This window comes from Myotis myotis, unplaced genomic scaffold (genome assembly GCF_014108235.1).
Source record: "Myotis myotis isolate mMyoMyo1 unplaced genomic scaffold, mMyoMyo1.p scaffold_m19_p_10, whole genome shotgun sequence".
Classification (NCBI taxonomy): domain Eukaryota; kingdom Metazoa; phylum Chordata; class Mammalia; order Chiroptera; family Vespertilionidae; genus Myotis; species Myotis myotis.
The window spans coordinates 54,426,387-54,446,270 of record NW_023416314.1 but is presented as its reverse complement, the minus strand read 5'-3'; the positions used below and the strand labels follow the sequence as shown (position 1 = coordinate 54,446,270).

At 44.7% G+C, this 19,884-nt stretch overlaps 1 protein-coding gene across 6 annotated transcripts; it reads left to right on the top strand.

Annotated features, from left to right (window-relative positions):
- The first annotated feature begins 1,935 nt into the window (after positions 1-1,935).
- E2F8 (E2F transcription factor 8) lies at positions 1,936-19,387 on the top strand. 6 transcript variants are annotated; one of them, XR_004970453.1, is made up of 14 exons: positions 1,936-2,157; positions 2,996-3,112; positions 3,373-3,500; positions 5,235-5,513; positions 5,880-6,036; positions 7,701-8,015; positions 8,196-8,357; positions 10,058-10,195; positions 12,044-12,247; positions 12,562-12,649; positions 12,896-13,427; positions 17,003-17,135; positions 17,921-18,244; positions 18,622-18,763. XR_004970453.1 is itself a non-coding variant. In XM_036325642.1 (14 exons), the coding sequence occupies exons 3-14, from the start codon at positions 3,486-3,488 to the stop codon at positions 18,802-18,804; spliced, it is 2,601 nt and encodes an 866-aa protein (XP_036181535.1). In that variant the 5' UTR covers positions 1,936-2,157; positions 2,996-3,112; positions 3,373-3,485; the 3' UTR covers positions 18,805-19,387. The 6 variants fall into 6 exon arrangements, 5 of the variants coding, with proteins under 5 accessions (XP_036181535.1, XP_036181538.1, XP_036181537.1 ...); XM_036325642.1 differs by having other exon boundaries at positions 17,850-18,244; positions 18,622-19,387; XM_036325645.1 differs by lacking the exon at positions 2,996-3,112 and having other exon boundaries at positions 1,936-2,145; positions 17,850-18,244; positions 18,622-19,387.
- The last annotated feature ends 497 nt before the right edge of the window (positions 19,388-19,884 follow it).

Below are 19,884 nucleotides of genomic sequence, written 5' to 3'. Positions count from 1 at the left end.
CACGGTGTGTGAGGCTCTGGTGATGATGAAAATGGGCATGATTTAGAAATCCTGAAAGGTACCTTTGAATCTAGACACCTCAAATGATGCCCATCGCCCCCTTTACCTCTGATATCTTTTTTCATTGTTTAGTGCTGAACGTGTTTCATAATATCTCAGCCCTCCAAGTTCTATAAGCTGCAAGTACGGCGGTACAGTTGAAAAACTGGTCTAACTTCAGTGACACACATGACACAGCATAATGAACAAAAGACCAGTAACAAATGCATGAATATCCCCATGGATTATGTAACTAATAACTGGAAAACACATTTGATGGGGAAGTAAGAAAACAGATTTCAACCTATCCTCTCTGAATAGATCGGCTGCTTCTCTCTTGGCTGGGCAGTAAACCTAAAGAGGACTCCGGGCCGTAAAAACTTAAGGGAGCGGGGCAAAGCTGAACGGGAGCACTCCTATGGGTACCAGGAGGGAGGAGGGGCAGCACAATTTGTGAAACATATAGTGGCTAGAGCAGAAGCACCAACTGCCCACTTTGGCTGATGCGTTTATACCTGCACCTTGCTCCAGAAAAGGTGTACGGGGCTCAGGAAGAACGCCGCTCGGTGCTGTGACCCTCGCTTTATTTTAATTCCGAGAGCTGGAGGCAACCCAAGAGCCCGCTTTCAGGTCCAACGCTTTCTTGAGCAACAACACTTGCCAGGAGCCAGGATGGGCCGTGCCAGGCTGGCAGCGAAGGGAGGACAGAGGCACCTTACGGGCGATCACCCTGCGCACTGAGGTCGAGTTCTGCTGGGGGAAGAGCCACTGCTTGTCACCCGGCCTCTGGGCCTGCGGCCGGTCGCTGTAGCACGGTGACCGCAGCCTCAGTATCACAGTATCCAGGCCCTTATATCGCATCCGGGAATGTAAAAATGTCCCGCGCCGCAAGTCAGCACCGGGTGATTCACAGACACAAAGTAGACGATGGGACCGGGGAATCGTAGCCCAGGACTTGCTGTAGTTGACACACGAGATTACAAGAAAGGAGGAAGCCCTCGCACGGAACAGCCGAGAGACGGGCGCCCTGATCTAGGTGTGGTTGGGCAATGCCAGCGGCCCCGGAACTCCAACGCAGAACCCCACAAAAGGGGAAACGTTTTAGGGCAAATAACAGGAGCAGGACAACTAGGGCGCAGGCAAGGCGCGCTGCCGCCGGGCTCCGGTTTCCCCGTCCGAAAAACGAACCGTGGGGGACTACAGCGTCTCCCAGTCCTACTATCAATCTAGAACTATATAATATTTCATGTTGAAGTTTCCTGAGGCTGGGAAACAGGGAAAAGAGGGAAGACGACAGGGAGGGGAAAGGGAGGAGCGGGTGGGAGACCAGGAGCGGGAACGGCGGACGCCCAGCAAGCCTGGCTGGTGTTCAACCCTAACCCTCCTCTTCACACACCTGAGTTCTCACGGCTCGGCCAACACCCCGCGCCCATCGAGTTCGGCCCCCGTTGGCCAAGCCTCCCCCTCCACACACCAATTTCTTTTCGGGGCATGGGGCAGATGGCGAACGGCACAATAATGCATGCCAGGGATGGCAGGGGGAATGGTCCCGCCTGGGGTCCGAAGGCAGGGGAATGGATCTGGGGCTGGGCAGGGGATCGCAGAGCGCGCGCGTCCCCGTCCGATGGCCCCTGCAGGGCCAAACTTCATTCCCCAACTCTGAGTCAGGGGAGGGGGTGCTTGCAAATTAAAAGGAAAAAAAAAGTTGCTGAACTTTTCCCCCAACACCGTCGTAGAGGCGGGACCGGAGGGCGGCGCCTGGACGGTGATTCGCGGCCGGTTCGGATCCGGAGGCTCGGATTGGCGCGCGATGTCCGGGGCCGGGAAGAGTGGGCGTGGGGGAGGGGAGCGGCCCGCCCTGCCCGCGGGATGGGCTCGCGCGGGGAGCGGGTTAATTTCAAATCGGGGGCTTGACTGCTCCTGGACGGTCACGCTACCTCTGCTCTCCCGCCGGCCTGCCAGTCCCGGTTCCGGCGTTGCCTTCTGGCACCCACCTCGGCGCGGCACAAGGACCGACTGACGGCCCGACTCGCGGGGCTCTGGAGCCTGAGTGGGGAAAAGGTGCCGAGGAGTCCCCGCTCAGATTCCGCCCGCTCCAACCGTGAGGTGAACTGACAGGTCAGCGGGACGCCGAGGGGAGCAGCGCCCGGCCGGCCGGGCACGGGGAGAGCGCTGGGAAGGGCTGCGGCAGCGGCGGCCGTTTCCCGCCTCTCGCTCCGCCGGGGGCCGCGGAGGGAGGAGCTGAGCTCCCGCGCAGAGGGGAGGGGGCGAGCGAGGGGGAGGGGCGGGGTGCCGAGGTTCCGGGCGCGGGTTTGCCCGCGCTCTAGCCCCGCGCTGCTAAGGGGCGGCGCCGGCCACAGTCCGGCTTTCCGCGCCAAATTTTTAAATCGAGGGCGGAAGGTCCGGGCCCGCCCCTGGCACCTCCAACCAATCACAGGCCCGCGGGTGACTCTCTGAGTGGTCGGCAACCGTTGCCCTGGAAACCGCGAGGATGCTGTCCGGAAACTGCCCCGCGGGCGGCGCGCGAACCGGGCCTGGGGGGGGAGGGGGCAATTGACCTGGTGGAGGGGAAAGAGCGCTGCGTGCGAAGCGTGTGGCGCCAGCGGGACGGTACCTGGTTACCTTACTGAGCAAGGGCAGTCCTCCAGGGTGGGGTTCAACATCGTGGCGCGAACTGGCGCTCCGAATAGCTAGTACATAGCGCTTTGCATCTTTAGGAAAATCTTTATAAAAACCTGAATCATAAGGCGTTCTTTAAATGCCCAGAGTGTGTTTGGAGATTAAGAACTGAATTTGGAAGTTGCCTATCAAGCTATTTTACAAGACTTTACTGCTGAGCCTGTGTGTGTGTGTGTGTGTGTGTGTGTGTGTGTGTGTGTGTGTGTGTGTGTGTGTGAAGGGAGAAATACTAGCATCGAAATTCAGACTTTTAACCAGATTCTTGGGGTCGTGTCAGTTCAGCGGAACCTGGGCTCGCGAGCTGAGTCTCAGCCCTGACCTGTGGCTAGGTGGGTGCCTGAGCTTGCTCCAGTTCCTTCGGAGGGCTTCCGAGAGCGGCCTGACTTCTCTAAAGGTGAGAGAGGGCTGTCACTGGGAATTCTGTGGGTTGTTTGAAGTCCCATTACAGCGGATCCGTTTGCTGGAAGACTTTACTGGCGTTTGATGGAGTTCCCTGCCCAAGGGGGCTATCTCTGGTCTGGAATAAAATGGAAATGCAGATTGTCAGTTTTCGTTAGTCTTTGTTTCCGTAGCCTATGGTGTCCGTGAAGGAATTTTCAGTGGATCTCCCGCTTTTATTTTTCTTTAATTTTGCTATTTCCTTTTTTCTTTAAGGATATTAAACTTTTTAATCAAATTGTGTGGACCACTTGAACCATCAAGATATTTGGAGGAACTTCAGATTTTTGATTTCTTAAGGGACTCTAAAAGTATGAGAAATTTACAGGATGGAGAACGAAAGGGTACCTTTTTAACTTCAGTATTTATCCTTTGTTTTAAAGAAATTATCCCGATTTAACTCATAATTTTTCAATATCCAATATCTCAATAATTCTACATCCTCTTTTAGTTGGCTTCTGTAAAAATCCATAAGGAAGGGAAATTTAATTTTTGAAGAGGGAGACAGTTGCCCAGAGTTAAAATAATCTTAAGTCTCAAAGAGATAAGCAGAGAGAAAAGTTATTTTTAAGAATAGTAAAATTTGTTAGGTTTATTATGATATTTCTGAGAATTTTTGAACGAAAGGAATTCAGAAAGGTCATTTGACATGATTTAAGTTTGGACCTCTTTTAAGATATTTTATTTATTATATTATTTAAGTAAGATATGTTATATATTAAGATAATTTTTTACTAAATCACCAGCTTCTTTAACTATACGGTCTGCAAACACTCTGAGGGAAAAAAACATTTTTGTAAAATTGCAAAAGAATTGTCAGCGGGAGTGTCTTGACTGGCGTTAAGTTAACAAAAAAAGAAATGTGCAAATTTCCAAAAAGTTTTATATATTAGTCAACTGAGAAAATGGCGGTTTTGGCGGTTACTTTGATAGCCTGAGGCTAGGGACAGTAGCCTTTAGAAAAATTCTTTCCTGGGTGAGCACCTCTCCCTACACATGTTCAGGAGGGTTTCCCATTGGATCCCTTACGTGGCCTTATGTAAGACTGCCATAGTTGGATTGAGGGTTCATGTCGGGTGTGGCTTCTCTAAGCCTGGCTGTCCTCTTCTGCAGAATGGGACTGTAGGATTTGGTGAAAATACAAATGGAAAAGCACTTGATAAATCCTAAGGAGTCACAGGCATACAAAATAGTCCCATTAATCTTTGTTTCTAAAGTCACTGAGGAATTAGTGTGTCTCCCTATTCTTTCGCTTATTGCCATTCCAAGCATTTTCTTTAAAAATAGATTGGAAGGATGTGTGAGGTCCCCAGTGTCCAAAAGTAGAAGAAACATTGTCTCAGTTAGTCTTATTTCTGAATTGCTGTCAATTTACCCTCTTATGTCTCAGTAGCAGTTCCCCCACTGCCAGAGAGTAGCTTTGTGACTTTGAGTAACTAATTTTATTCTCCATCAGTAAAGTGAAGGGGTAGATATTCTAAGGGCAGCCTTTTCTGGTCAGAAATCCTACTTTTTGGCACTCTGGATTTTGCTCCCTACTGGATTTTTACCAGCAAGTCTGACCACGTGCTAGCCCTCGCCCTCGTCTTCTTGGCTCTCTGACTTCTACATCAGTGCTGTTTTATTGAGCACCTACTGCATGCAGCCATTGTGCTGGATACACAGATGAATGGGACATTGTTTCTGCAACAGAAACCTTTATTTATTAAAATTTCACTTGTGTTAAGGGAAGCTGAGTGAAAGGTATAGAAACTCTCTATGCTATCTTTGCAACTTAACTCTAAAGCTAAAATTATTTCAACATAAAAAGTTAAAAATATGTAAGTTCTGAATTTTTTTAATCCTTAGAACAAGATATGAAAAAAATTAAATCCATGCTTTGTTGCAAAATAAAAAAAAATGGGAGTTTTAGTTTTTAGAATGGACAGGTATCAATATCGTTACTAATTTAATCAACTCTGCAACCTCCTTTGGCACTCTTTCCCGTAGCAATATTCTATTTATTGTATAATTTCTAAAGTCAAAAGCTATCTGATAAATCCTGTTTTACAGTGAATTTAATTATTGTTTTAAACCAGGAAAATCTCTTTTTTGAGCCACATAAAAGGGGACAGATGAAAACACCTCTGAAAGAATCCACTGCAGCAAATATAGTGTTGGCAGAGATCCAGCCTGACTTTGGCCCTTTAACCACACCCACCAAGCCCAAGGAAACCTCCCAGGGAGAACCCTGGACACCAACAGCCAACCTGAAAATGCTCATCAGTGCCGTGAGCCCCGAGATCCGCAACAGAGATCAGAAAAGGGGGATGGTCAGCAACAGAAATGGATTACCTAAGCCCAAAGATTGTTTACACGTAGGTTTGCAGAGGACTGAAGGGATTTGGGGGGAGACGAGTAGCCATTGAAGAAATGCCAGCAATATAATGCATCACCATCCCCAGACTATTAGCTCCTTCAAAGCACCAGAAAGATTTGAACCCCTTCCATTATAGCACTGGGAATTCTAAATCTTTGACTTTTGCAGCTAAAGCTTCCCTTTTAGATCTGCCACACAGCTTATACTGGCTCCACTCCTTATACTTCCCCTCTTCTTGAGCCCCCAATTTTGCAGCTATTGAAACAAAGCACTCGTACCAGTGTTAGTCATAGAATGCAGATGCCCCTAATATATCTGTCAAACTTGATTTCAGATTGAGACATATTTACCTCTTCCTTTGTAGGAACACTTATCAGGAGACGAATGTGAAAAATCCCAACCAAGTCGAAAAGAGAAAAGCTTAGGATTATTGTGTCATAAGTTCTTAGCACGATATCCTAACTATCCCAACCCTGCTGTGAATAACGACATCTGTCTTGACGAAGTAGCTGAGGAACTTAGTAAGTATGCAAACAGCTCGCTGAAATGGTGAATAGTTAAAGTGACTACGTGGACATACTCCTTCAGACCCACGCTCATCTAGACAGTGTTTGTAGTGACACAAAGAAGGCCACAGAGAATTATGAATCTCTAAAGCCCTATTAATTCAGGAATAAAGGCATATAGTTTCCAATGTCAGTGAGTCTTAAAACAAGCAAAAAATCACAGTGGAGATTGCTTGGGACTGCATTTCAAAAGCTCTGCAGCTTTAAAGGAAGGCAACATTGTTTTATGACTTATTTCAAAGCAGCTACAACTTGAAACTTCTCTCTTGGCTCTGTGGTTGAAAAGCCAGGCTGCGGAATGGTGTCTGCACAGTTTCTGATGAGCAGCAGCTTGGGTGGGGAGGAGCAGGGCTTTAGCGCTCCCTGCTGCTCAACGCTATTCTGAGGACCAATGCGTTTTCTGAGCGTTTGGCAAAATTACTGTGTCCCCCTGCCCCCTTTTACTCCTTTCTTTAAAGACTAAATCTAGTTATAGCTAAGAAGAGGTCTACGGCAAATTTGGAGCACCTTTTCAATCCTGAAAGGATCTTAAACTTTGAAGAGATATGCAGGATATTTTAATATATAGCTATTACGCCATAAAGTTTTGATCTTCTAATACATGTTTATAAAGGTTAATTTACTTCACATTTTAAGACTATGCCATTGATAGTCATCTATTTACCTACATCATTGTAGCTATGTCGAATGTCCTCTGTAATTCAGCAGGCATCTACTGGTCACCTACTATGTGCTGGGCAGTGTTGTAGCCGCTTGTGATAACATCAGTGAACAGAAAGGAAAAATGCCTGCTCCCATGGAATCAACATTCTAGTGGGAGCAATAGACACTATTCAAAGGACATAATGAGAAATTATAACGTATGTTAGTTAGAAGGTCATACATGCTATGGAAATAAGAAAACGTGGACCACGATAAAAGGATTGAGCAGGAGTGCTAGGGGTGTGCTTTGCAATTTTAAAGTAAGCGGTCAGGTCAGGCCTCAGTTTGACAAGGTAACATCTGAGCAAGGACTTGAAAGAACTGAGGTGGGGAACCATGAGGACATCTGGGAGAGGCATTCCAGGCAGAGGAATAGCCCAGCACCAAGGCCTTCAGGCACAGGCATATCTGGCAGGTTCCAGGAACAGTAAGAAATCTCAGCTCCTTATACCTATCATGACAACCGTGTGTCTGTGTGTGTGTGTGTGTGTGTTTGGGGGGGGGGGGTAACGGAAAAAAACAGGTTGTAAAGTGTGGGATTTGGAGTATAAAAGATTTGATTTTGCCACTTACTGGCTTTGTGCCCTGGGGTGAGCCACTTAGCCAGCCTGAGCCTCTGTTTCCTCCTCATTCAAATGTGCAGGATAAGACCTACCTCACTCGGTTAGACTAGAAATTTCTTAAAGCCGTATGGCACATAGTAGACCCTCAATAAATGGCACTGCTAATTCATGTCAATTAATTTGTACCCTTTGAGAGTAGGGACATGTCTTTCTCATCTTCACCCTTGTTGAGTGTAAATAAGTTGTAACATCCAGAACCTACTGACAAATAACCATGGAAGAAAAAAAGTTATTCAATTCTGTACACATTCCAAAATCTGACCCTAGTAACATACAGCTGCTCATTCTTTGTAGATGTTGAGCGCCGACGCATTTACGATATCGTGAATGTCCTAGAGAGTTTACACATGGTGAGCCGCCTGGCCAAAAACAGGTACACTTGGCACGGGCGGCATAATCTCAACAAAACCCTGGGGACTTTGAAAAGCGTCGGGGAGGAAAACAGATATGCCGAGCAGATCATGATGATGAAGAAGAAGGAATATGAAAAAGAGTTTGACTTCAGTAAGAGTTGCGGTACAGAGGATCATGTCACCAAGGCAAACAAGGACCAAAACGGACACGCAGACATGTGTTTTGTCGAACTCCCTGGAGTGGAATTTCGGGCAGGTGAGAGCTGATATTCAAAAAGCCTTAAGAGAAGGTTCCTTAGGAAACTGCTCTAAAGCTACTGCTGCCTTTCACGTTAAAGTGCTGCAGTTGTCAACTGTCTGGTCTGGTGGTGGTATTTTTAGAAGTCACTTGTCCCTTTATGCCTTTTAATTCTCTAATCCTCATCCTTCTTCAAAGCCTCTGTAAACAGCCGCAAAGACAAGTCTTTAAGAGTGATGAGCCAGAAGTTTGTGATGCTGTTTCTGGTGTCTACGCCTCAGATAGTGAGCCTAGAAACTGCTGCCAAGATCTTAATTGGGGAGGACCACGTGGAAGATTTGGATAAAAGCAAGTTTAAAAGTAAGTGTCATGACTCCATGGACTTTTGGACCTATTCTTAAACAATAAAACCTCGGTTACAAACTGATTTCCAAATATATTTGCTATATAAACAGGTCTTCTCTAATTATGCTTTTGTATCTTCACTTCTCCCCAGAAGCCATGGCCATCCTGCTTTAACTAATGTGTAGGATCCAAAAGATATGCAAATAACTACTCTTATTTGTCTGACACTTTGACTTATAAATAGTTTCTTAAAAGTTACCTCATTTGCTACTGTAGCACTGTCGCATTTTACTAGTATACAATCTGTGGTTGTCTGAAGTTTAAATGAGCAGTAAATTGTAAAGTGGGACTGGAACTCAGGTCTCTGCTATTTCCACTGTCTCTCATATGTCAGAGTACAAATAACTCTTCTAAAATTGTCCCCAGAAGTGACCTGCTGCACAGTCAGTTTGCCAGTTTAAAAGAGTGGTTTTGGCCGGAATATTTGCTCAAAGTTGGAATAGGATTATAGATTGGATTCCTGGCACAGAGTTCTACCCTCACATCTATAACAGACTTTGTAGGAACCTCCAGGAAGGCAGAAAGGGTGTGGAAAAAAGTGCTTAGCAGACAGGGAGGGGTGTGCTGCACGCCCATCTCGCCTGGAGGCATTAGCAAACCACCAAGTAGGGAATGAGGCTAGCCTGAGCATGGGACACTTTGGGGATCCAGCTGTATGGTGAGGAAGAGCCACCTCAAGCAACAGCAGAGGCTATGGGAACACATGGGGGCTGTCACACAGACCCCTTCCCATCCCTGAAGAGCTGTACTCGTCTCGTGAAAGTATATTCAGACATCCGTGGGTTGATAGTGCCTCTATCAAGATAAAACTAAGTAGAGAGAAAGGCAATAATGCTGACAATTGGCTTGGGAGATCTGCAATTTCAGAAAACACGTCCTGATACTACAAATGAGCTGCCTGCTTTTCTAAGTCGCCAGTTTTCAGCTCTCCATTTCCCTGGTTAGTCACAGTCTTAGAAACCATTCCAGGAACTGCAGGTGTGTAATTTGCTGAATTCCCCAGGGAACTCAGAATCTCTGGCGTGGCTAGAAAGAAGGGGCTCAATTATAATTTTGTACTACCAAGCTGGAGGTAAAAGCAGACTATCTCTCACAAAACTCATTCAGATATATAAGATCTGTAGAATTAATAAATCTAGTCTTTGCATATTACATAAGGACAGTCTTACCATTTACAAATTTTGATGAGCTATGGAACTTTCCACACTTATGATATTAAATCAGTCTATTGTTATAAACTCTCACAAGCAGGGAAGCAATGCATTTATCATTAATGCTTTATTTCTTTTGTTCATAAAATTCTCCTGAATCCTCATTAGAAGATGGTCCAGTAATGGTGACTTTTTATCAAAAAAGCTGTGACATGTTCCTGACAGGGTGATCTCATTCAGTCAGTTTTCCTTTTTCAACACACGCTTCTGTCACTTCACAATTCAGTACCAGCAGTCACTTAGTCTTTTCAATATTTAAAACTACTTTTTTGTTTTAACTAAAGCAGTACCACTAGGCTAACTTTAAAAGAATCATATTTTCTCTACCTAACATTGCCGGTTAGGATCGAATGGCTCTTTGAATATATGAAATCCTTAAGAAGCAAAGCCCTTTGATCTTTTATTATTCTATTAAGTGGTGTATATGAATTTTTTTCTCCCCAGCAAAAATTAGGAGGTTGTATGATATAGCTAATGTTCTGAGTAGCCTGGATCTCATCAAGAAAGTTCATGTCACTGAAGAAAGAGGCCGAAAACCAGCTTTTAAATGGACAGGCCCAGAAATCAGTCCTAACCCCAGTGGTATGTATCTGCTTTCTTAAATTCCTTGCTTCATTGTTTTGAATTAACACATATTTAGAGATTGTTCTCCCTCCCCCTGCCTACCCATACTCCACATGGGAAGAACATATACAGGATAAATGAGAAGATGAGTGCAATAAGGAAGGTCTGGCTCAGGGGTCCTCAAACTTTTTAAACAGGGGGCCAGTTCACTGTCCCTCAGACCGTTGGAGGGCCGGACTATAGTTTAAAAAAAAACTATGAACAAATTCTTATGCACAATGCACATATCTTATTTTGAAGTAAAAAAAACAAAACGGGAACAAATACAATATTTGTATTTGCATGTAGCCCACGGGCCGTAGTTTGAGGACTCCTGGTCTGGCTACTAGCTCCATCATCAATCCAAGGTTTATAACCACCTCCCACGCGGGCCCAGGAGGTAGAATCTGTATGGGAAAGGATTTGGAAAAGTTGAAAGCACCACAAAACATAAGATACTATGGCTATCGTTCTTATGCTTCTCAGTGACCATGACAGAGCCTGTCCACATGGAGAATATATAATGAATTCGTTCCGGGGTCAGTATCCTAGTCTCCATTTCAACTCTGGGATTCTGACAATGCATTCCATCAAAGCTCCCGTACAGAAGTGTTAGAAAGTGGCAAGAACATGGGCTGTGGAGGCAGAGGGAGACTTAGTGTCCAGTATCAGCTCTGCCACTTACTAGCTGTGTGGCCTTAGGCACGTTACTCCTCCAAGGCTGCATTTCCTCACCTCAAAATGGGGAGAACCGTGGTGCCGTTGTGAGGTTACTGTGAGGTGGGATGTAATCTCAGAGAGAGGTCCTTTGGCCCAGGGATGTGGAGTGCAGGCTCTGGGGCCACCCTGGTGGAGTTCGTATCTCAGGCCCACATTCCACCAGCTGAGAGACCATGCCTCAGTTGGTTAAGGTCTGAAATGGGGGTGCATTTCCTGAGAAGTACCTCCCTCGTGGAGTTGTTGAGAGTGTCTTACTTAGTGTGTTCAGGCTGCTATAACAATACCATTGACTGAGTGGCTTATAAACAACAGAAATTTGTTTCTCACAGTTTTGGAAGTCCAAAATCAAAGTTTTCATTGTAAGCTCACATGAGGGAAGAGGAGCTCCGTGAGTTCTAATCCTGTTCAAGAAGGCTCTGCCCTCATGACCTTAGCACCTCCCACAGGCCCTACTTCCTAATATTATATTGAGCATTATGTTTTGACATATGAATTGGGTGGGTGGGAGGGCGCACACATATTCAGTCCATAGCAGTGAGGGTCACCGTATTTCATCAGATTAAGACTCCACTGATGCTCTGGCCAATGTTGCTCAGTGGCTTGGGCCATCCTCTCATACGCTGAAGGGTCGTGGGTTCAATTCCCAGTCAGGGCACATACCCAGGTTGTGGGTTCAATCCCCAGCTGGGGCACATGTGGGAGGCAACCTATCAATGTTTCTCTCTCCCTCTCCCTTCCTCTCTAGAATCAATGAAAAACATCCTGGGGTGAGGATTAAAAAAATAAAAGACCACTGATTATAAGATGCACAATTCTTTATATATCAATAAGAAGAAAAAAAAACCCAATAATTATGCCATAGCACACCACTGGTTATATGTTACAATGGGTTTTCGAAATGCTAAGTATGAAATCTTATCTCAGAATTTATTTATTAGGATAAACAAAGTTTTGTTTAGATAAAAACCCATAACAGTGTCTGGCATGTGATTGGTGATCTACAACTGCTGCCATTTAATTCCTAAAATCATGTTAGACCTGCTTTGGCCTTACATCCCAAGAGGAAGAGTCGCCCACGTTTTAACACCCCGCCCTTTTCTCTTTCAGGTGTGAACCCCGTCATTTCTTTCTCCACCTCAGACGTGGAAGTGAGGCAGCCTTCAAAAGAGAACTGTGCCAAAAACCTCTTTTCCACACACAGGAAGCCAAACTTTACGCGGCACCCATCTCTTATCAAACTGGTAAAGAGCATAGAAAGTGACCGGAGAAAGATCAATTCTGCTCCAAGTAGCCCTATCAAGACCAGCAAAGGTGTGTTTTCAATCATGTCAGGGCTCTGCTCAGAAGAATTCCTTATTATCTGATTTTTTTTAGATCCCTATGGGACTTGTAGGAGAATTGTTTCCATATCCATATGCTTAACCCCCCTTGAAGCCTAACTTATGCATGAATTAGACTCCAATTATTAGAGGATAAGTAGTTTGTGGGGGTTTTCATTTAACTGCTGTGTGCTTTGGGGGGAGATGCATTTTTGTGTTCCTTGGGCTTCAGTGACCTGTCATCTGCGTGAGCATTTATTCTTTCGCTTTGGCCAATACCCACCCCCCTTCTTTCTATTTTACCAGCTGAGAGTTCTCAGAATTCTGCACCCTTTCCAAGTAAAATGGCTCAGCTTGCAGCAATCTGCAAAATGCAGTTAGAAGAGCAATCAAGGTAGGTTGACAATCAAGGTAGGTGAGATGAATGACTTAGTTGCACCATTGGATTACTTACTTTATGTAAGAAAAGGCACTAGCCTTGGAAACTGGGGAGACAGTCTTTTCTGAAACTCATAGCAAAATATTACAGAAACTATCTGCTGGTTTCATAAAGGCAAGGCTTTCAACCTGGGGCAATCTAAAGTGGTAGAACATTTTAGAGAAAATGTGTTTATGTCATGTTTTAAATCTTGTCTTTTAGTGAACCCAGAAAGAAAGCAAAACCACAGCTGGTGAGATCTGGGCCCTGCAAACCAGTGGCCCCTCTGGACTCCTCCGTGAATGCTGAGCTGGAGCTCCCAGCACCGCCCCTCATCCAGCCCCTGGGGGTGGTCCCTCTGTTCCCCAGCCCATTGTCATCAGCGGTGCCCGTGATCCTACCTCAAGCCCCTTCGGGCACGTCCTATGCCATCTACTTGCAGCCTGCCCAAACCCACACCATGACACTGCCCCAAGGCCTGAGCCCGACAGTCTGCCCTAACCCCTCTTCTGAAGCTACGAGATCAAAAGACTGCACTGATGCCACCACTGAGAAAGCAGCCAACGATGCCACCAAGCCCAATGTCTCCATCAGGCCCGGAAGCCTGTTGCCCATGCCGGAGAGACATGGTGCACAGAACCAAGACACAGAACCTGCTGGAGAGAGAGGCTCAAAGAGGGCAAGCATGCTCGAAGACAGTGGTTCCAAAAAGAAATTTAAAGAGAACCTGAAAGGATTTGAAAATGTCTCCGCAGTAAGTACACCCTTGCAATGTACAAAGTATTAGGGACTTCCCAATTAATTAGAGGAGAATTTGGTGGCTTGTAAAATCTGCCAGAGCAAAGAGCAGTCTCTCAGAAGACAAGGAACTGTTCCTTAGCATCCGTAATGCAAACAAAGCCCCAGACAGCTAATCCCCTGGCTGGGACGATGGCAGGGACATTTTTAGCCTTTGGAGGAAGGGATTATTTGCTGTCTTTTTAAAGCACCACGGGTGGTTGTCCTTAAGTCCATTTCTCCACCACACACTGGAATGCAAACACCTGTCATGAAAGTCTTAAATAATTTATAAGCAGATGTAACCCCCAATGAATGGATGGATACGTGGGGTTCCGGTGACTCCTACTTTCTGAGTCAGTGCCTAATGTTTGTTTGATGTCATGTAACTGGCACCTGTTGCCTAGAAGATAAATTGTTCCCCCTGTTTTTACTTTCTAAAATGTAAACCAAAATTTCTATTTTGTGTAAGTAGAAAAATATTAACTTGTAAGTATATTTGACACACTGGTTTCTAGGGATTGTGATGTTCCAGATCATTTTTTCCCTAGGTGGAGTTTAGTTCAAGAAGGAATTAACATTTATTGGATGTCAGAAAGATTAGGCACTTTTACATACATTATCTCATTTTCCTCCCTTAGGACAATTATATGTGAAAGACACGATCACAGAATGAGCACCACTCAATGTGGAAGCAGAAGTTAATCTCTCATTCTGTCCCTGCTACTAATTCGCGTTATTTTATTTCTCTACATCTTGTTTTCCCACATCTATAACGAATTTGTTCCACCAGTTTTTCCCGATCATCTGGGTATAAAACACTGTGCTGTGGTCCAAACCAAACCAAACCCAGCACCTTCTTTTGGTGATGGTTACTTTTGGGTACTTGCCCAGGGCCCTATTACAGTTTTTGTGAGGCTAGGTGAATTTATTACGTGATGATATATGTAAAGGGATGTGATTCTTATAAGATGAAGGGTATTATCTGTAACTTATTATTAAGGAGGCTTTAGAGTTTGTCAAGTCTTCCCTTGGGATGGCCTCATGGTAACCGTTCAAAATCTCTTAGTATAGTATCGTCTTGTATTTAATATCCATGCTAGGGAGAAAATACAAGGCTTGTGCCTGAATGGATTTTTTTGGGATGTCCATAATCTCTTCGGGCCAATGGGGTAATTTAATAATGGTCTCCTGTTGCTCACTTAGTTATTCAGGATTAGGGTTTTCAGTGGATAGATTTTCCATGTCCCCCTGCTTCTTTTTTCATCTCTGTGACTTCATTTTGACCATTTCTTTTTAGCATGAACTGAGCAGAACAAAGAAAATGTATTAATTTGTGTGTTAATTCATTCAGCAAACATTTACTAAGATTCTACACTTCTGAGGGTGGAGAGAAGACAGTATACAAATAACACAAACATATCAGTAAATAATAAGAACTACAGTGAAAATAAAATAGAATGTGTAATAGGAAGAGGGGGTAAGAGGGCTAATGTAAGCTAGATGAGATCATAACATGCAAGTTGAAATATGTCAAATTCATTCATCCTGTTCACTTAATAATTTTTATTTTTTTTTCAAAAAGGGAATTGGCATGGTAGGCTAAAAGATGTTATGATGAATGTGGTTTGCAGAAAACTGAAAAATAACTATTAATGGAGTACTACAGGTTTTGCTAAAGACTTGAAAGAATTAAACCAGCAACTTGTACCACGAAAGCATGATTAACAATAGCAAAATAGCAAAGAGGATTTGTAAAATCCCTATTTTCATGGGTTAAAAATTTCTATCCCTTTCAAGGAACCTACCAGTAAAGAGAATGAACAGTGCCAAGCAGCTAAGAAACTGAATTTTAAAGTTTGTGGTCCACTTTTAGCATTGTGGATTCTGAACTGACTGGTTCCCAAGGAAAAGACAGGACCTATTAACAGCTAGATCAAAGTGTAGACTGTTGTTTTAACAATGTCCAGAGGAAGATCTGGAGGAAGATAAAAGGACACACACACACACACACACACACACACACACACACCTGTTTACAAGAGCTGCTTTTAGCTATTGCCAGTCCTGCTCAGGGTAAGACTGAAGCAGGCTTCTTGGGCTTTCTCTGTTTGCTCAGGTACAGTGATCTAGCAGGCACGGGGAGGATGCACACAGCCTAACACTTTGGCCATTTCCATTGGTCTGTAATGTTATTGCCTAAAGCTTTTGCTGCATGGCAGTGAGTCTCTCAGGTGAATTAATCCGTTCTCTTTTTTTACCTTAGTTTTTGAATTCTAGTGCCATGCTCTTTAGTTTGTAATAGTATAAGCACGTTTTCTTGATAATCATTAGAACCTAAAGTATTAGAAACAAATCTGTAGATGTATAATTCCTTTGTTCTAAGTCAGGGGTCAGTAAACATCATTCTGTAAAGGACAAGATAGTAAATATTTTTGACTTTGTAGACCATATGTCTCCGTTGTACCTATTCCACTCTGCCATGGTAAAAAGAAAATAGGAAAGCAGCTACAGACAATGCGTAAATGAATGGGCATGGCTGTGTTCCGATGCAATTTTACTTACAAAAACAGAGAGGAGGCTGGCTTTTGGCCCATGATTTGGCAACCCCCTTCTCTAAGTCAACATTTCTTAAAATGTGTTTTCTCTGAATTCCAATACTACCAAAAATTTAGTTGCCAGATAGCCTGGGAAATGCTACAGGCTGGAGGCCCCCGCCTTGGAGGTTTACAATGCATGCACTATTAAAGAAATTCTCTAATTAAAACACCATTTTCCTTTGTTGAATTCAGCAGTTCCCAAACATACGTGAGCATGATTCAAGCAGTGACTGCTTGCATCCCCTGAAACTAGGGTACCTCAGAATACTCTTTGGAAAATACCATTCTATGTAATTCAAGAACAATCCATCATAACATAACAGTGCCACTATGGTGTCTAACTGCATTAACTTGGTTCCCACAGTTAGCACCACATCATACCAAGGAGTCGGAGCAGGAATTAGAATGTCAGCGTGAAGGGGATCTGCTGGGTGAATCCTACTCTAAGCAGACTCAATGGTAGCGTTATGACACTTAAGGCCACAGAGGGCATTTAAGAAACACATGGTTTGTGCCCTGGCTGGTGGGCTCAATGGTTAGATCACCAGCCTGCACACTGAAGGGTCACGGGTTCGATTCCTGGTCAAGGACCTATACCTGGGTTGCAGGTTTGATCCCCAGCTCTTGTTAAGGCTCATGCAGGAGGCAACCTATCAATATGTCTCTCTCACAACGATGTTTCTCTCTCTCTCTCCTTCCCCTGCCTCCCTTCCAGTCTTTAAAATCAATGGAAAAAATATCCATGGTTTGTATGACTCAGGCCAAGTGTTAGAATGGAAGGGAGGGATATTGTCTTCAGGGAGCTGTATAGCTGTCCTGCCTGTAGCCCCACTGTTTGAAAGCATCAGTCTAATGAGACAACCACCAAGGTATATTAGTCCTGGAAGAGGCACAGGGCCATTTTTCTTCCAGTATTTGTGTTTAAAATAAACGCTTCCTCTTTGTTTTCTAGACACTGTTCCCATCAGGATATCTAATCCCTCTCACCCAGTGCTCATCCCTGGGGGCAGAGTCCCTTTTGTCTAGTAAAGAAAACTCAGGTACACCTTCCCCAAACCACAGGATCTACAGCTCCCCGATCGCAGGTGAGTGTACATCAAGCATTTATTCAAACACGAGGGGCCCAGTGCACGAATTCATGCACTTTGAAAGGAACTATGGGCCACAAGGCTGTAGTGGGCACAGGGACAGGCCTTGGCCCATTTCCCGCAACCCCGCCCGGCCCCTCCCGTTGCAGCCCCCAGTCCCTTGTCTGCCGGCAGCCCCACTCCCGCCTCTGCTGCTCTCACGTGTTGATGGCGCCACACCCTCTGGCAACACAGAGCAATTGGGGCTGGTGCCAGCAGTGGGTGTGAGCAGGGCTGGCACCACCAGTGGGTGTGAGGGGCGGCTGCTGCCCCAATCACCCCTCAGGAGCAGGGCATGGTGGAGAAGCCCTCAGGGGTGATCAGGGCCGGCAGCGGGTGCAAGCACCGGGCGAGACCGCGGCACGCAGGAGCAAAGAATTTTCAGTAACCACCAGAGGCTCACCCCGATGACAGCGACCAATGTCCCACCTTGGTCTGGCACCCCCGCGCACCTGCTCCACCATCCTGCTGCAGCTGATGCCCACCATGTTCTGCGTGTGCCCACCTTGGTGGTCAGCGCATGTCATAGCAACCGGTTCAGTTGTTCCACCCCTAAGTCTATTTGCATATTAGGGTTTTATAGATGGGTCAGTCTCAAGTTCACTTAAACCTTGTAAACTTCTTGGACAAATGCCTGTGCTTTTAAGATATTTTCCCTCCTTTTCTTCCCAGGTGTTATTCCAGTGACATCATCTGAACTCACTGCTGTTAATTTTCCCTCTTTTCATGTAACACCTTTGAAGCTAATGGTCTCACCAACTTCCGTGGCAGCCATACCTGTAGGGAACAGCCCGGCTCTCAGTTCGAGCCACCCCATTCCTGTCCAGAACCCAAGCTCAGCCATTGTAAACTTCACCCTGCAGCACTTGGGGCTCATCTCCCCCAGTGTGCAGGTGTCTGCCAGCTCCGGGCCCGCAACTCTTCCCATGTCCCCAAGAATAGAGGCTGTTAGTGTCGTACCAGAACATGCAGGCACTCAGCAAGGAAGGGCCACCCGGTATAACTCGCCAGTCCTGGGCCAGAACCAACCGAATGGACAGTCCCTTGCTATGATAGGGGCACAGCAGGTGAGAGTATTTCCATTTAACTTATTTTTTCCCTGGGGTTATTAAGTCCCAAATGTCAGACTTGCTTTTGCTTTTCTTCTTTGGAGAGGGAAATGATGGGGGAGTGAGGAGCCTGAAGGCCTGCCTGCTCTCCAAGCCTGGAAAAAGTGTGCAAATAATGCATATTATTGCGTTACTGTGAGCTTTTTTTCTTGCCTTAACAACAATAGCTGAGAATGGAAAACTCATCCAGGCTTACCTAGCCGATTTCAAAGTATGCTGGGCTCCCACGTGTGACATGGCCTTCTAGTCCAGTCTCATAAGGCTGCTAGAGTTAGAGCATACCTGTCTGTGGTGTGGGTTTGACTTCTTTATTCCATTCCTCTCTTTCCAATCAGCCTGTTCCAGTAACACCCAAAGGGTCACAATTAGTGGCTGAAAGTTTCTTCCGTACCCCAGGTGGACCAATGAAATCGACGGGCTCACCCTGCATGGATTTTGATGGTGCTAATAAAACCTCCATAGGAACTCTCTTTGTCCCACAGCGAAAACTGGAAGTGTCAACGGAGGATGTCCATTAATTGACAAATTTGGCTTCATTTAATTTTCTAAAGAGTTGTTTAATAGAGAAAATGTACTCAGATTGGTTTGGAGAACACATTCCCTGAAAATACTGTAAATACGTTGGGGGTTTACTTAATTTCAAAAAAAAACACTTATTTTCATATATATATATATATATATATATATATATATATATATATATATATATATTTGTATTAAGCTGAATTCGTCATTAATCCTAAAAAATAAAAGTAAAATGTTGAACTAAGGTATATTAACTTCTAGGGGAAAAGAATGAATTATTTCACCTGTGCCTATACCATTATGCAAAGTAACTGTATTAAAGTTTACTTTCCTTTGAGTGAATATGTGACATGCCTAACACAGCATTCTCTTAAACTTTGCACAAAGAAAAAGCTGTGATGTATAATGTATTTTTAAATAGAACTATAGCTATATTTTTTGTAACTTTAATCTGTTTTTGTTGCAGTCTGTCTTTTTGTAAAGTTTGCAACAATCCTCAATCAAGTCTATGGAAAAATTATTTATAAATGTATTTTTAATCATAAATTGTTGAAATTAAAGCTTTTCTAAAATGTATTTAACATTTTCATTTGACCAATTAGGGCACTATGGGAAGAAAATGAAAATTTATCTAACAGACCTCAAGGGCAAATTCTTGGTGTGGAGCATCATTCCTCCTGGGTTCCCTTAGAAACGCAAAGTTTACCACATGTTCCTAGATTTTGCCTCTCGTTTGATCTTCCATTGGCTCCATTTTTACAGAAGTGAAATGGCTTCGGAGATGCTGTTGCTTGGTCAAGGTCACCAAGCTAAGTCTCATGTGCTTTCCTTCCTACCCGGGGAGGTTAGAAATGAAAGGGGGATCTGGGGTGCTTGCTACTCTGCCCTGGCACCACCAGCATCTACTCCAGGCCTGCTGTCTACAGAGGAGGGGCTGCAATACAGTCCTCTTACCACACTTTCCAAATGACCCAGCTCCAGGAAGGGGAAAGCAGCAGTTTCGGATTTCCTCCACACTCAAAGCTCTACACTAAATCCCTTGAGCTCCAAGAGAAAACATGAGTTACAATGTG